The sequence below is a fragment of the Simochromis diagramma genome, unplaced genomic scaffold, assembly GCF_900408965.1.
Source record: "Simochromis diagramma unplaced genomic scaffold, fSimDia1.1 OVJJ01000402.1, whole genome shotgun sequence".
Classification (NCBI taxonomy): domain Eukaryota; kingdom Metazoa; phylum Chordata; class Actinopteri; order Cichliformes; family Cichlidae; genus Simochromis; species Simochromis diagramma.
In genome coordinates, this window is record NW_024386972.1 from 7,626,097 (window position 1) to 7,643,713 (window position 17,617).

General features: G+C 41.2%; 1 protein-coding gene across 1 annotated transcript in view; it reads left to right on the forward strand.

Annotated features, from left to right (window-relative positions):
- Positions 1–4,303: 4,303 nt before the first annotated feature.
- sdk2b (sidekick cell adhesion molecule 2b) overlaps positions 4,304–17,617 on the forward strand; it is a 267,154-nt gene continuing 253,840 nt past the window's right edge. Inside the window, 1 exon segment of the mRNA XM_040039067.1 lies at positions 4,304–5,349. Coding sequence (XP_039895001.1) covers positions 5,211–5,349 — 139 coding nt within the window. The 5' untranslated portion in view covers positions 4,304–5,210.

Consider the following 17,617-nt stretch of genomic DNA (forward strand, 5'->3'; position numbering starts at 1 on the left):
CTCACTATAACGATTATTTTAAACAATCTGGTTAAAAAGTCCACTGCCCTCTCTGTGGGGATTGCAAAAAGCAAAACAAAACACAAACAAAACAAAAAAAACTCCACAAAGTTTGCTCAACAAGGTACTTTTTTATTCTTAAGTGTAGCAACTGCTACAAGGTTATTTGCAAAGCTGATGTGAATACAACCATATTCTATATATTTTTAAATAAAGGTAGATGACATTATACTCTAAGGCATGCTATCTTTAGGGGGAGATTTTGGGTGAACCAACCATGTAAACTGGTGTTAGTCAGAGCTTACTCTCTTGAGAGCGTGAGAGTGAGAAAGGGAGCAAAGCGCATATGTGAATCAGAGGCTGATGCAGTCAACTGCAATCTTTTCACGGGTGCTGCGTGATTATATCCATAAACTAAGCAAGAAAACCACAAAACATTCAGGCATTTTAGTAGATGTGGAAGATATGAAGCAGTGCAGGGAAGGGGAGGTGGTGTATTTCCTGTGAGGCAGGAGATATTAATTTATAAGCAGGAAAATCAAAAACAACAAACAGACTAATATTTTGTTAGCACACTTCACCTGTTCCTTGTGTTTGTACCTCAAACCACTTCTTTGCCTAAGACAGTTCTCTGCTTCTTTTTTCTCTCTTTCACAAGTTCCACACCTACGTTTTTTACCTTTCTTTTTGCGTTGCAAGCCTTCCTTTGCCAAGGTTGGCACAGCTCTGCTTTACATATTTCTTTTCCATATTGACCATCTGTCTCACACAAACAGCTTTTTGAATGATCTCTCTCTCTCACTAATGAATACTATTGGATTTCTTTTCTTTTACTCCTCTCCATCTGCGAAGATGCCTATGATTAAAGGTTCTTACATAAATTAGAATGACATTTTTTTCAAATATTAGTTGTTTTTAAGAAATGCAATGCAATGTTACCCTTTTTGCCTCCACGTCTTGCCTTGTAAATGTGATAGATAGATATCACAACCTTTGCAGTAATGTACGAATGAAAATTTCACTCAAGGGTAGCAGTTTATTTATTAAGCATAGTCAGCCCAGGATGTCATTATTCTATGAGAACAGTAATTAGACTGCAAGGTTGTTTGACTGCGGTAGGTGGTACATGCATATGAATTTCATCTCTGAACTCATTAAAACATTTATATACTCCGTGTGTGCGTGTGTGTCAAAAAACAAAAAACAAAACCCGACATGCAGTTTGAGTACGACTAAGACTGCTTATAGGCAAGTTCCTAAAGATTCCAAGACTTTAACTGGCCTGAACCTAAATGAACATAATAATTCATCTAAACTATTCTGTTCTCTATATTGTGTTTCTTTGACTGGGGTGGTTCAGATGGTCAGCAGGGCCTTCCTCTGTCAAAGGGACATTTTGACAGATCTTTATTGTAATTGGCCTCACAGGTAATAAGAACCACTCATCATTGGTCTCCCGCTGTGCTTGCATTCCCATTATCCCCCACTCGTTCCAGTTCATTAAACCTCTAGCAAGACTGGCCAGAGTGGTGCAGGAGAGGATGGAGCTTTCCTTTTGGTTAAGAAAATCCATATTCCTTTGATGCCTATCCAAGCTCTAACTGACAGAGAAATATTAATGGTGTGAGAAATGTTTGATAAATAGTTGTAAACCCTTTAAAGACCTAGATCTGCTGCTCTACTTTTTTTTTTTCTTACGTGTCATCATTTTACAAGCTATATTATCCCATACGAAAATGTTGTTGGAGGTTAATGAATCCAGTAGTACTCTCCATTTATCACTGGGGTTAGTTCTATATCGGTTAGTTCTATATCAGGACAGCAGAGTAGGAAATGTTTGTGTGCGTGTGTGGAGGAGGAGGTGGAGTTCAGGGACCTTTCTGAAGCATTCAAGAGTCTTCCCTCCAGCCTATCTTCCTCTTGGTTTTCTGACCTCTCTCGCTTTCCATCTGGGCATAATAGAAAATTCCTCTGATATCACTTCACTTTTTAAGCTTTTGCTGTGTTTTTTTTCCCATCTATATGTAGTCATGCTTTTCAAGTTCTTACCAAATGCAGGTGAAAGTCAGAACTGCCAGTCAGACTTTTGGTCTGAGCAAACAGCAATGCCTTTTGTCATTCAAAGATGTCTCTCCATCTCTTTTTTTCCTTTTAATGTGTTGCTCTCCTTAAGGCCTCCGAAAAGAGAGGTGGAAATTTTAGCTTAGAGCCTGTCTTTTATTTTGTTCATTGAAATGAAAAGAAAAGAGTGGTCAATGCTGCACTTCACACTCAAAGGTTCATTTTGAAATAGGTAACAAAAATGTGCTCTTTGATAAGCTGTGGAGCAAAAGGTGTGAACACATCACCAAAAATAACCCAAAACTTACCATTGGGTTTTTTTTAAATGTGTTTTAAAGGCATTTTGCTCCCAATCATGCATTTCATCACTTGAAATAATGTCCAATCATTCTGCAAAACAAAAAATGAATGAAAATCAGTTGTGAGGAACAATGGTAAGACACACACACACACACACACACACACACACACACACACACACACACACACACACACACACACACACACACACGTTTTCATATCTTAGTGAGGACATTGCATTGACATAACGCTTCCCAAGCTGCTTAACCTAACCCTAATCATCAAAAATGAATGCCTTATCGTAACCCTCAGCCTAAACCTAACCATACCTAATTGTAACCCTGACAGTGAAACCACACTTTGAGCCTCAAAAATGCCTTCAAACTTGCGGGGACAGGCATTTTTTCCCCATAAGTGACTGTTGGTCCCCACAAGTATAGTAGCATGCCAATTTTCTGTCCTCACAAAGCTGTCTAAACATGTACACACACACACACACATGCATTTGAGAACTTGCAATGATACCATTTTGGTCATTTAGAGAAAATTGAATGCATTTTCTCCACTTACTTCACATTTTTGATTCTTTTCTAACTCTCTTAACTCCTTTTTTCAAAAAATGCCATTTAACTGTGTGTTTTAAACATTGGTATAACTTGAAATTACTGCACCCGACTAACTCTTGATCATCATTACCAGTTGCATGGTTACTACGTGGGCTAGTTAAAAATAACATGTCTCATTCTGAAGTGAGTACAGCTTGCACTAAGCTACTTTAGCACCTGTGATCACAGCTAGCCGTTGCTCAACAACACCAGGAGCTAACACCTGGCATTGTTGGCATCTGCAGGGAAAGGAGGGGTGCGGGGTGGACACACACACACACACACAAACGCACAAACAAATGGATTACCACTTGTCTGCAGAAAGCTATGGCTCAAAATACTGTGTCCAGGGATTTTCAAAATTACCCTCTTGCTGAGTTCAGTCACAGTAAATACTTGAAAAATCATAACTGGTTTTCTGAGATGCCCTAAGGCTGGCCAGGGAAGCACTCCATCTTGATTTTCATGATGGTAACTCTCCTATTATTAACTTTGTGCAAGGTATCGCATTTTTGAATAAGAAGGAGAAAGCCAAAAGGAAGCTGAAACTCTTGTGCGGAAATAGCAGAAGCTATTATCATGGTGCATTATTTCCAAGCTGCCCTGTGGTGGCTTAGATGGGCCTCGCCATTTGTTAAAACAACAACAACAAAAACAAAAAAAAAACATTACAAACACTAAGCACTCCTGTTTTCTCCTGGCAAGGCACTGTCATTTTCAGGACATGAACATTTGCTCAGTCAGGCTCTCTCATTCTCTTCCTTGACTTCCACTTTAGTGATACCGTCATTTTGGAAACATTTGCTCACCAACCACCCTTCTCTGCTCTTCCTCCTTCTGTCTTCCAACGATTCTCTTCTCACAGCCTCCTTCTCCTCCTCCTTGTCTTCCTCCTTCTCCTACACACAGAGAAGATAACGTGCAGCAGTTTCAGTCTTGGCTGTGTAACGACTTAGCACACCCATTTGCGCCTTTTATATTCATGCCATGCACCTCAAATAGCATCGAGAATTACATCCTGTAGCCTCAGCGAAAAAAGGAAAAGAGCAATACAGAAAGTGCTACAAAAACATACAGTATCATAGCTCAAAGTATTAAAATGCAGCCAAAATATAAATCCCTCTAATGATACCACGGGGGATAAAAAGTACTACAAGGTCAGTAAACTCAGACACATTAGCCTATAAATCCCCGCAGAAATATCATAGTGATTTCTCCACAGGCACCCTAAGAACCACTACATTCTTGGCAGCACAAGCCGGACGCATGCTCCTTAAATCATTTTAACAAAGGACTATATTCATTCCACCTTTGTGTAATGTGGAAAGCAATAAAATCCTCTCCTGAAACCATGTGCTTGGCTGTATTGTAACAGGAGATGTGTTTTTGCGCATGGCCGCATGGTGGCATCATGCGCTGCGCTGCTGCTGAAGCATCAGATCCCAGCGTTACCTCACGAAGAACCCGGGACTCGTCCTCATCCGAGGCACCGGCAACCGGGCTTTCCTCTACGGCACGGCTCCCACTCTCATCCTGTGACTACATGCAAGTTTCTCTCCCCACCGCCCCCCATTCTCCGCTCAGCGAACTGCTGTAGTTCTTCTCCGCTCCTGTCAAAGCAAATTGGCGACCTTGACGGTGCGCTCTGGGGAGGAACTTTACGGGGGGTGTGCTCCATTTGTGGCGCTCCTCTTCAGAAAGGAAAGGATTCGAGGAAAAGTCTGTTCTGTGCTTTGGAGAAGAAGAAAAGAGAAAGAACAAAAACACCTAAGCACTCCGCCGGGGACAAGGCGAAGGAGGAAGTTAAGTAAAGAGAAGAAGACGAAGAAAAAGAACAAACCAGCATCTCAAGGACGCACGACGTGTAAGTGGGGAAAGGTGTTCTATGAGGTGCAGCTTTCCTTCTTACAGGTGCAGCAAGAGACAGACTGTACTTGGACTTAACCTGGATTCATCTGATTGAGTTGCATCCTTCAGATAAATAAACGCGCTCTGTTTCGGTACTCCTACGGAAATATTTTACCATCAACGAGGCTCGTGGAACTGCAGCGAACTTAGACTGTAAAACAAACACACAGTTTGACCGAATTTCTCCAGTCGCCACAGGCTACGGCAGAGGCTTGGTTTTGCGCTCCGAGGTCGGTGCGCTCTGCTCGACTTTAGTGGTCGCAGGTCCTCCTGACAGAGAGAATCAAGCAGCAGGCGAACGGCACCACAGCCACGACGGGACTCGGCCACTACGGCATGCTTAAAGCTCACCGGGCACTTGTTGTCCAGTCCTCCCGGTTTGGGACCATGTTTGAGGACTCCTTTAACAGATCGATGTGGCGCGTCGCATGGATTTTATTTTTTTCCTTACTCATCCACTGCGCACAACCTCAAGGTAAGAAGAGTGTTGGATCGCTACTGTACCGATGAACCGATCACACCGGCCCATTGGTGTTTGTAGCTACCTGCTGTGTTAGATGTTAATGTGGAACCCTTTCCGGTGTGGTGTGGCACCGGAGTTTTGCAGTCTTCATCCTTTTGCACGTAGCCCACAATTTTCTCATTAGGCTTCACATCAGTGAGATGCTGAGCTCTGTTAAATGTGGCACCACTCTCACGTTTGTGCTTTAATAAACATTTAAAATAGGCTTAGTTTTCCCCCACACTTAACGTATATCAAACTTCATTGAGTTCATCCACACCGACAATCCACATTTAAGGTTTCTCAAGTTTTCAAAAAAGACAGTTTTAACGAATACTCTTATTTATTTCTTTTTTTTTTTTACTGCTGTTTTTTTGTTTTACAGTTTGAACATGTATAATGAGCCCCTCTGATGTCACGTGCCATTACGAGCCAAGCTGTTAAAATGTTAAGCTGATTAATAAGTACAAAATAATGAATCACTCTTCCCCGCAGGAAACTAAACTTTGCACGGCAAACAAGCGCGGCAAACAAATACATACATATTGAAATGCAACGATTAGAGCGGGTAAAGTATCAAATGTTGAAAATTAATTGGTTTTCTGAGAATTATGCAGCCTGAGCGGAGGGAAGCACCAGCCAAGTGTGGCAGTTCACAGGGAATCGGTGGCGTTTATCTTCCTTTTTTTTTATTATCTGTTTTTCACGAGTCAAATTCTCAGCGCAATAATCCCACAAGATCTCCTGTAATATTTCTGTGGAGACTCTGTGCCCAGAAAGAGAGTCTACTGTAACCTCAGGCATTCTTCCTTTCATTTTTATCCACCTATCACAGAGCTGCAGGGTGTTTTATTTTTTATGCTGTTATGCTAAAGTCGGTTGCTTTTTTTTTTAAACTATTCTAAAAGAAAACCTAGTTGCTCCGGGAGATTAACGTGTACATTACTGTCACTTTGATTCAAACGCACATTTAGTGGGGTCAGGAGTTTGCACCATGGGTCCTTGCTGTTGCTCCAGGGGTTCCTCGCTGAAGTAGAGCCTGGAAAATTGCTAGAAAATGAAAATGGAAACATGATGAACTTGACTGAGGGTTGTCCTCTTTCTTCACACTTCAAAGCTTCATCACACACTGCACAAAGTGGAACTCTTGTACTGTGTCTCTTTGACCTCTCATTCAGGCATGTTCAGAGTACATATGTTCAAACATATGTACTCTGAACATGGATCAGGAGACGGTGACAGTCTCAGGATGACAATCTTCTCATTCTTTGCCTTCCTCTGCTGCACCACCTCCGCTCAGGTTGTTGGGCTTCAGGTACTGATGGCTCTATGAAGAGAGAGTATTGCCGCTCAAGATAGACTCTAAGCTCTTGTGGGGCTTACTCAATAATACAATGTAGGAAAGATGAATTAAAAAAAAATGTGCACACACAAACAAACAAGGCAGATATCCATCGTTCACAGGGGCATATCCCCGCGTTTGACATTTACAACAGATTGATAACTCATGTGTCCTAGGGATTAAGAGTCCTGACATTGTTGCTTTCTCGTTTTCTATAACTGCTTCTCTCCTGCTGTTTGTATCTGATTCTAGATGCTTTGCCCCACTCTTCTTTCTTTCCTTCTGAATGCTTATTTAACCAAGCAAGTTAAATAAGAACACATTATTTACAGAGGTGGCCCGGGGAGAATGTTTTGCGAGTTTTTCTGTGGTTATGCACTGATGCATACAGAAATTATGCATGCATGTGACTATGTATGTTGGGGATGAAGGCTTGCAATCACTCTCACTCTCTTTCTGCTCAATCCATCCAGCAGCAGCTCTCAGATTCCATCACATAGTCACTCTTGGGTCAGAAAATGTAGGATTTAATTGGACTCTCTTCAGACCATTCAGAGTGCAGCTCGTTGAAAGTGACCCCAGTGTGGGATGCTCTCTTTCCACCCGATGATTAAAGAACATGATGAGGCAAGTAGCCTGCCTCTGGATGGACATGTCAGCCAGTGCTTGCCATATTTTAATGACCAGTCTGCTAAAACAGCTTTTTAACGATGGGAGAACAGCCTTCATCAGACCAAAGTGCTATGAAGTCTTGCTTTAGGGCTTGGTGAGCAAAGAGGGATCTTCTTCGGTCCTTTTATTTCGTACATTGTCACTCATCGTCATTGTGTGGCAGGGAAAAGAGTAAAAAAAATGTCTCATTATTAAATGATGTACATCAGGATTAAACTGATGGCAAAAAACTTGCATTTAGTCCATGAGTAGTTCTGATTTATCCAAAATAGGAAAGCATTCCGTGGTTTAAACAAAGACCCTTTAACTTTTAAACACCTTATTTTTGGTTACTGACACATAAGCACACTCTTGTCTTGAAATTGAATAAAAAAGCCTTTCTGCAAACTCAGTCTGGATATTGTGTTTAAAGTGACAGTTATAAGAGCTGTCTGGTCTGTCCCACTGTTCACTCTCATTCGCTTACTGAGGTCATGCCGAGACAATGCTGGGCTCGCCTGCTGGTTTTGTCATTTCTAACATGTCTATTTTGGAGCTTTGAGCAGCAGGGGAGGACTCTGTTGGAATGTCATGTTTGGCACAGACACATCGGCGTCACTCAACGTCTGCAGATTATGTTGACTAGCTACAGCTCAACTCGAGGAGCTTCGCAGGGACTTCAGGATTTCATTCTGTCAGAGGAGTGGCACTCAGATTAACATTAGTAAGCGTGGTTATGACAGGGTGCGTGGCGCTACTAGGACATGGCGCAGGAATCAGCCACAACATTTTTAGAGCTGTGGTGTGTTTGTAGCTTAATGTATTGGACATGAATCTTGACACAATCATAGAAGTGCAGTGCGTCATCTCCATTTTCAATCTTAGAGGAAAGTTGATTGAAATTGTGTGAATGAAAGGAGATGGTTGCCTTTTGGGGAAAGCTCTTGACTTGTTTCGATGAAAGTAAAATTTAACACATTCTTATTACAAGCAACAAAAAGGGTGAATAATTGAAGGTGGTCATCAGATATTTTTAGTAACTTAATCAGTGGAGAAGGTGAAGCTGCATTTTCAAGGGGGAAATGTTGAGATAGAGGTTTTTGCATTTTTGTTACCTTGATGTGACTCATCTTTTCCACTAAATGGTCATTGTGTGTTTTATTTGCCCACACTTGAGAAGGTAATTTCCAGCCCCTTTGGAGATAAACGTCCGACTGCAAGTGCCTGAAACACTGTGTATAGTGAGCAAGGGACACTTTAAACCAAGACTATTAATCCATTTCCTGTTACCCTTTACAGTCACCTTTGGTCTTTTGTGTATCACATTTTTATTAGTAGCAAGTACACATGTTCTTTGTAGGATTACTGAAACTTATTGTTATGGATTTGAACAAAGTTGAAGTAAGTGAATTGAGCTAAGCCAAAAAAAAGAATCAACTGAGAATGATTTGTGGAGACAGAGGGGTTGAGAGAATGTCTCCAGACTACAAATGTCCTGATTTGTCACTCATCTTAATTGACAGACTGGGGATCTCTGTTTCCTTGTAGCAGCTGTGCCCTGTGAAATGATTTTCAAAGGGAAGGAGAGGAAAAAAAGCGAGGCTGTCGTAGATCCCTGCAGCCAGCACTTTGGCAAAAGGTCACAACATATCGCTTTTAGTATTCAGGGCTGGCAAGAAAACTCATGGTCAAAGTCCAGTGATAGATTTCTCAGAGGGATGTCTAGAGTTTCACTGCGCTACATTCAATAAAACAAAACTACCCACCGAAGGTCTCTAGTAGTGGCAAGTCTAAGAGAGAGGTGTAACTAAAGACCTTCTGTTTTTCTCTCTGGATAGCACTTTCAGAGCTTTTTGAAGTGGGACTTTTATTTATTGATCTTGGCCCAATTTTCCAGTACCATACATCCAAAAAGGTTAAGAGTGGGACTATGTTATTAAATTGCCACACATAGTCTTTGAAAATTTATGACAGAGCGTACTAATTGCTTAGATATATGTTTAAAAAAAAAACACTTCAAAGAGAAATATAAAGAAACACTCTCTGCACACTATCAACGTGAGAAGTTTTCTGTAAACTTGTATTGCTCACAAGTGGTACTTTTGCTTGAGTCGGAGGCTGTTCTTTAAATTGCACAATGAATTATTTAATTAGGATGAACAATTCTTCATGATGTAGAACCAACAGAACATGAACTGTCACTTCCCCGGAGAATCATCGCGGAGGGAGAAGAATAGGAAGAGGAGGAAAATGATCCTGATTATGGTCGTCTGCTGTTTGATCTTTGTGACAAAATAGTGTAAAAATTGATGCGCTTAGATGGGAAAGAAAGGATGAGAGTTTAACGTGAAGAGAGGTGGCATAAATATGGAGCCACCAACAGTGGCTCACTTCCTAGAGGGTGCTGCAAAGTAACAATAGCAAGGAATAATCAATACCATTTCACAACTTTCTGTTCTGTGATTGCTTCCCTAAATTCCCCCATTGGCATGCCAGACACTCTCCCCTTTTTCATTTTTAGTTCATGGAACATTGTAACAAGTTAAATCCTAAAATTTCAACCAGCTCCTCTCTTGGAAATAGCTATGTAACCTCAAAAAGAGGCATTTTATTGGAAAATTGGAAATTTCAGATTATGCTATTCTAAGTGCTGTGCAGTCCAGACAGTTTGACCAGAACAAACTGAGGCAATGATGTAGTAGCCTAATTCACAAATAGTCTCTTTAAGCCGCTGTCATTTTGCCCACTGCCTGGAACATGGCACAAAGGAGTCTGTTTGCCATGGCTGTCCTATTTGTCTTTGCATGGTTATTAATTTGGCTTCTGGGAATGGGAAAAGAGGCCACCCAGACCAGCTGGGAATTGTCAGTATACACTGAGAGAGACAAGGGTCATTGCTGAATGACTGAAAGCAATTTGAATATTTTTGTGAATCCAAAAAACAGAGGGTGTACTCTTCTCCCTTTTGGCTTTAGTAGTGATGATGAGTTGGCTTCATTGTTCAGTCATATAGTCTAATTGGGGCAGTGACTATACTGGATTAAACCAGCACTGCTGACTGTCTTTTTTTTTCTCTGACATGTTCTTCTTTGATCATTCTGCTTTGCACTTGGCCAAGTTAGAATACCTGCACAGAAATTATTGCTCCATTTGTTCCCCGTGTTTGTGGGTGCACATTTTCATGCACAGCAGAAGTTGAAGGTGGTTTGAAGAATGTATTTGTAAAGGCTGAGCTTGTGCGTTTTGTGCACCTTTATTTACAGGTGTTAGTATTTACCCTTTGATGTACGGTATGGAGAACACTGATAGCTTACATGTTTATTGTACTTGGCTTTTCAGCAAGAACACTACAGTGTTTTTTGGGGTTGTTTTTTTTTTTCCTTTTGAAGCCTGTGCTCCTTTCGATCTACTGTGTGTGAGCTGGAACAATAAAGCCTCGGCATGAACAAGGTTTATGCACTGCGAATGGATTGAAGGATTTACAGTAGGGCATTCCACCTTGTTTTAATATCACTGTGCTGAAAGCATATCCTGTGTTTTTCATATTTGCTGAGGCAAGCCAAGCCACACTTGTGCACTCTCACAGCTTGTTAAATTAGCATCTGGGGGCCTTCTGTACTTCTGTGCCACACACGTGGGATTCCAGTGCACAATACCTTGTAGTGAGCATGATCGGCTCTTGCTTACGTCCTTCAAATTGGACTCCAAAAAGACTTCAACAAAATAATAAGCGGGAGGTATGAATGTGATTACAGACTTGAACTTTTCCCTCACTGTTTAAGTAGGACATTATGCAACCCGCAACAGGCAGGGGGGAGTCACAGTCAAGGCCTGTTTACCATCATCATCCCTCATCTGGCTAGATGGAAATGAGGACAGACCTTAGAGTGACACTAGCTTCAGGAGGCCCCCAAACCCATCGCACTCATGTGGATCCTTGTGTGTTTACAATTGAAATGCACTCAGATTGGCTGGAGGCTTTGGAAACCACCTATGAACCCTGTAATTGCTGTTCCCTGGGGGATGTGTTTTGTGTGAGTGTGTTTGCCGGCGAACTATGAATTTGAATGCATACATTAGCTCTTTGGGCTTGTGGGTGTTCATCTGTTTACAAGCGGTGGCCAGTCTAAGCCCACAAACCAGTAAGCAGTCTTAACTATCACATCTCTGGCATGCACACCGGGTTCCCCTGGAGCTACAATAATGTCCCCACTACTAGTTCATGGAGTTCATGAAGGGGGATTAAATTGGAAATGCCCACAGCAATACATATCGTATTATAAAAGGGGCTCGGACTAAACTGTTCCTCCTTTCTGCATAGATTTGCACCACTGGCATTACTCTGTGTTGAAGAAACCGGATGACAAGCAGATCATTTTAAAGACTTGGATAAGGACAGTAGAGGGTCTGATCGATTCTGACAATCACGCCATTTTTAACAGACATCTCATCAAAGGCCCATTCCCTTTTTCGCCATCCCATTACCCGTCTATCCAGCACTCGGATCCACTGCCTATTTACCCATCCCATGCAGGAATAATGGGCCTTCACCCCCAGTTGGATTAATCAGCCATAACCATATGCTACCGTGTGCAATTATGCTGCAATTTTGACCATGGGGAAACAGCTGTTGCCATTTGAAAGGGTGGAATAAGATTGTAATTGCCTTAACTTTGATTTGTAGGGTGCTTTGATTTGATGAGAGAATACATTTTTATGCTTTACATAATAATACTGTGGAATGAAGAGAACTATTAGAACATGAGTCTTTTTCCACTTCCAGATGCATTTGACGGATAACCTTGCTGTTATGAGCTATTACTCACACATTATATACAAAATGAGTGTGTTTATTCATTTGGGTCTGAATGGGCTTTCTATTTTCTAAGGCAGTGTTTTAGATTCAACCATCTAATGACATTTGAATATGTTTGTGTGGGGCTGCTTTAACATTTCGATACAGGAGATCTTTCTTTCTCTCCAGGTATCACATCAAAACTGGTTTCTTTCTTATGAATAAGCATCTCATGCATTTCATCATCTAGGCTTTTCTTTTACAGAGAATTGGCTGCATTTGGTCACAATTGTTGTGTAGGACTGGTCCAGTTGGAGAAACATGCTAAAGAATATCAGGGAAAATGTGAACAGGTCTGTGTTTATCACTTTTCTCCCAGTACGATTGGTTGAATGTATAAATAAATGGGTACTTGGTAACCTTATTGATGTCAGTTTTTCACTAATTTGGATGTCTACCTCCTTGAGAATTTTCTGCTGAACAGCAGCAGAGGGTAGTGCATCCTTCCTTTCTTGTTGGTCTTAAGCTCGAGTGAGAGCTGGCAATGTATAGTCTATACTGCTTTACTGTAGAACAAAGCACCAATGTGGAAGTCAGCATTCTGACAATTTTCACAGCTAATAAGCTATCCCAGAGCTCATAAGCTGCACACAAACAAATAGATTTTCTTTAAACCTCACAAATTTATAGCATTTCCTAAGAAAGCAACCAGGACATCAGAGTTTTATATGTCAGATAGTTTATAGAAGATTCTGTATATCGCTTAATTTTCCTGCCTCACTTTTGCCACTTGCCTGTGGCATAGAAAGCACTCCTTTAATTTTTCATATACTTGACAATTACAGGCTTTATTTTCTAAAGCTTTAAAAGAAAAGTATACTGAATGATGCATTGCCTTCTCTGCAGTTGCTAATTTGTTTCCCTGTGTTAATATGTTAACCTTTTAACTGACTGAGAGGTAAAAACCAGAAATGGACTAATGGCATGCGTTTTTAATGCGTTAGCTGTGTGGGATTGAAATTGTCTTCCTTTTTTAATAGTGCAATAAATTACTCCTTCGTGACACTTCTTTGAAAATTGTGTTCAAATTCACGAAACATTGTTCTTATTTTCCGTTTTTTGTTCTGTTTAATGCTTAAGGGCCAGTCTCAAGAGATTTAAGGCATGGATCCCTCAATAATAAATGTCTTACATCTCAGAAAAAGAATGTTCTGGCACTTTTATTTTTGCACTGATCATTGACGCCTCTGATATTGCTTTTGAAGAGTTCCTTTGACTCCTGCCAAGCTTCATGTAAACACCAAGCACTGTTGAAATATTTTTTTTGCAGATGTAATTTATAAATGTTGTCTTATGTGAAAAGAAAGATAGTCAAAGATGGAATGAGGCAGAGGGGAAAGGGAGAAAAAAAAAAAAGGTGATCGCAGCATCGCCAATTAACTGGAAGCTAATCAAAGCCTTTATTTGAAACTTTTGTGAGTCTGTGTGTGACATTTTTGTCCCTTGAAGGCTGACAAGCTTGTGATTGCTTTCTTAGCCAGCTGCTCATCCATCACCACATTCAGCTACCCTGCTGGTATCATCTTAAAGGCTTAGAATCTGATATCACCTTCTAATTGAGATTCCTATTTTATCTGTGACTCTGAAAGGTGGAAGAAAATGTTCCACTTTGAAAGACAGACATACTTTCATAGCTTTTCTGTATACTTTACACTTGAGCACTTTCCTAAATTTAGATGAGATTAGATTAACATCTTGATCATCATTTGCTTGGATAGACTTTACACATGACTAAATTATTTAACACTCTTAGCAGTCAGCTTAATGGGAATAACCCAGTGATAATAGAAGGTGGCAGAGTGAAATGGATGTTTGGACACTGGGCTTTGACCTTGTGCATTACTTGTGCTTGACCTCAACTTAGGGACGCTAATTGCAGCCTTACTGACACCGTGCACACATTCACTGATGCGATACCCAATCACACATTTGTAGACGCACACACAAAAAACAAAACCCATCCCACAGGTTTTTCACACAGAGTGAATCACTCTCAGAGCTGATCAGTGCAGGCGGCAGACCCTCCATCCATCTTGATTTGTCAATAGCAACAATTTTAATTACACCTGAGTGCTGTCAGGCTGCCAAACTGGGCGGGGAATATTGATTCAATCCCAGTAATTGATTAATTGCTATGTATAATGGGGCAGTTTTCTATTGAATCCCATCTCTTATTTTGCCATTCACTTCATTTTGTCATTCTATGTATTGTGTTAACAGAGTGAGGTGTTCACCCGAAGACAGAGCATTTTTGTGGAGTGCTTGTAAAGAGGTCCCTCCATATTTTAGTCTAGCAAAAGTGGCATATTAAGGAGAAGGAGCCCTGTTGTTACTGTACAGCAGTAGATAACCATTAAGTACTGGGCAGGCATTGCAGTACATCACTGCAGCCATTATGTGACAGTTAAAGGGGGTGAGAGATTTGGAGCCACAGCTGCCAGGGACCTTTTACTCAAAACTATAGCTTAAATTTGTGTGACTGTTTTTCACAGCACTCCACTGTCTTGTGAAATGGCCTCCTACTTTTATATTGCCATTTGAGAAGACAATACATACTAGTGGTAAAAGAAGTGTGGATGGCCCAGTGTATTGGCCAGCGCCACAGCTCTCTAAATCATTCTTCCTGCCTAGCAGAAATCTTTAAAACTGTTATAACGTGAGAGAAGTAAAGAGCTGCTTTGGATCCCGACCCTACAACCATAACAATACCACTGAGCAGACTAGCTTGAGTTTACATGGAACAGAGTTGCTTACCTTTGTCTTTCATTTAGTACTCCAAGTGTTAGTCAGACCATAAATGTACCGTAAACACTATAAAGTAGTGCAGTTCAGTTTTGATAAACTCCCTGTGAAACAGCTGATTACATTTTAAAAACGAGATAAAAACAGGACTACTAATTATGGAAGTTGTAAAAAGCTTAACTCCCCAGTGACTTCACTGACTATAGTGGTATTCGTGTGGTCACAATTTAGATTCCAGCGTGGTCTTCTGGGTATTTACACTGAGTGTGGGCTTTATTTAAACAAAGAAGTTAACGAGTGTTTTGACAGTGTTCGTTTCTTGTGGCTGTTTTTTGGGGGCTGAGGGTGAGGTGGGTAGTTACAGCAGAAATGATGACTAATGGAAAAACTGAATATGGGCAGGAAATACCAGATGGACCAACCATTCATCATCCTAAGTTTGCATTGTACAGCACATAACAAAGATGAGAATACAAGTCACAAGTAATGATGCGATTAAACAGAATGCATTTGGGTTTCTTTTTTCTTTTCTAAATAAACATTGCTTAGTTAAAATCAAACAGTCACTGAAAATTCTTAACTTCAATGATTATGTTTGCTAAAGCACACATGATTGGTTTACCCACCCTTCAGTAGTGTCTTACTTTGTTTTCCTTACCCAGAAATCCCATAATGGCCTGCTTAAAGAGAATCTCATGAGAGGGGTGTTCCAGTGTTCATACACGACATGTCATCGCATTTGTTTTTTCTTTTTTGCGTGCATCGCATACGCAGTAGTTAGTTGTATATTGTATGTTCATTTTCTTCAAACAGTAGCTTCAAACAGTGGAGATTATTGTGGACTTCAGGAAGCACACAGCCCCACTCCCCCCCATCATCCTGACTGACACCCCCATCACCTTTGTGGACTCATTCCGCTTCCTGGGTACCACCATCACCCAGGACCTGAAGTGGGAGCCCACCATCACCTCCGTCATCAAGAAAGCCCAGCAGAGGATGTACTTCCTGAGGCAGCTGAAGAAATTCAACCTGCCAACACGGACGATGATGCAGTTCTACACTGCAATCATCGAGTCCATCCTCACCTCCTCCATCACCGTGTGGTACGCTGGAGCCACTATCAGGGACAAACAGAGACTGCAGCGTGTTGTGCGCTCTGCTGAGAAGGTGATTGGCTGCAGACTCCCATCTTTGCAGGACCTGTACACCTCCAGGACATTACGGCGTGCAGCTCGGATCTCAGCTGACCCTTCTCACCCTGGTCACAGTCTGTTTGACCTGCTCCCTTCAGGCAGGAGGCTCCGGTCCATTCGCACCAGAACCTCTCGCCATAAGAACAGTTTCTTCCCCTCTGCTGTTGGACACATGAACAATAACCATATGACTGTTCCCACCACTAACACATGACCCTACGCTGTGTTCACTGTATCATTCCATGATTGGCACTGATCACCACCTGCACTCATGTATATATCTTTCAACGTAGCACTCTTAATTCTTACTCTCATGTATATATCTCATGTATATCTCATGCACATATCTTTCCACGTAGCACTTTTAATTCTTATCCCTACTTTTATTTTTTCCATGTCTATTTAAGTGTTATTTATGACACCATGTTTGCACTGAAGCACCGCAGCAATTTCCTAATGTTGTAAACCTGCTCAACATTTGGCAATAAACCCCATTCTGATTCTGATTCTGATTCTGATTTAGTGATGGTAATGGTGAGTGAGACATTCTGATCATTGCCTGTTAACCCAGTTTGGTTCTTTTGTGTATATACAGTATCTCACAAAAGTGCGTCCACCCGTTTTGTAAATATTTTATTGTATCTTTTCATGGGACAACATTGAAGATATGACACTTTGATGCAATATAAAGTAGTCATTGTACAGTTTGTATAACAGTGTAAATTTGCTCTCACCTTTAAATAACACATATCCATTATTGCCTAAACCGCTGGCAACAAAAGTGAGTACATCCCTAAATGAAAATATCCAAATTGTGCCCAATTAGCCAGAGTCATGTGACTCGTTAGTATTACAAGGTCTCAGGTGCAAATGGAGAACAGGTGTGTGGAATTTGGTGTTATTGCTCTCACACTCTCTCATACTGGTCACTGGAAGTTTAACATGGCACATCATGGCAAAGACTTCTGAGGATCTGAATAAAAGAACTCTACATAAAGATGGCCTAGACCAGCGGTCCCCAACCCCCGGGCCTCGGACCGGTACCGGTCCGTGAGTCGTTTGGTACCGGGCCGCGAGAGTTGAGGCTCAGGTGTGAAATGTATAGTTTTCAGGGTTTTTATCGGTTTTCAGCGTTATTTTGTTATCGTTTTTATCGTTTACTCGGTTTTCCTTGGTCTTTTCACGTGTGTTATGAATAAATTTTCTTTTTTTCGGTACCGGTACTAGTTTTATTTTGTTGTATTTATCCGCGACACCTTAAAGACCGGTCCGTGAAAATATTGTCGGGCATAAACCGGTCCGTGGCGCAAAACAGGTTGGGGACCGCTGGCCTAGACTATAAGAATATTGCCAACACCCTGAAACTGAGCTGCAGCACAGTGGCCAAGACCATACAGCAGTTTAACAGGACAGGTCCCACTCAGAACAGACCTCGCCATGGTCGACCGAAGAAGTTGA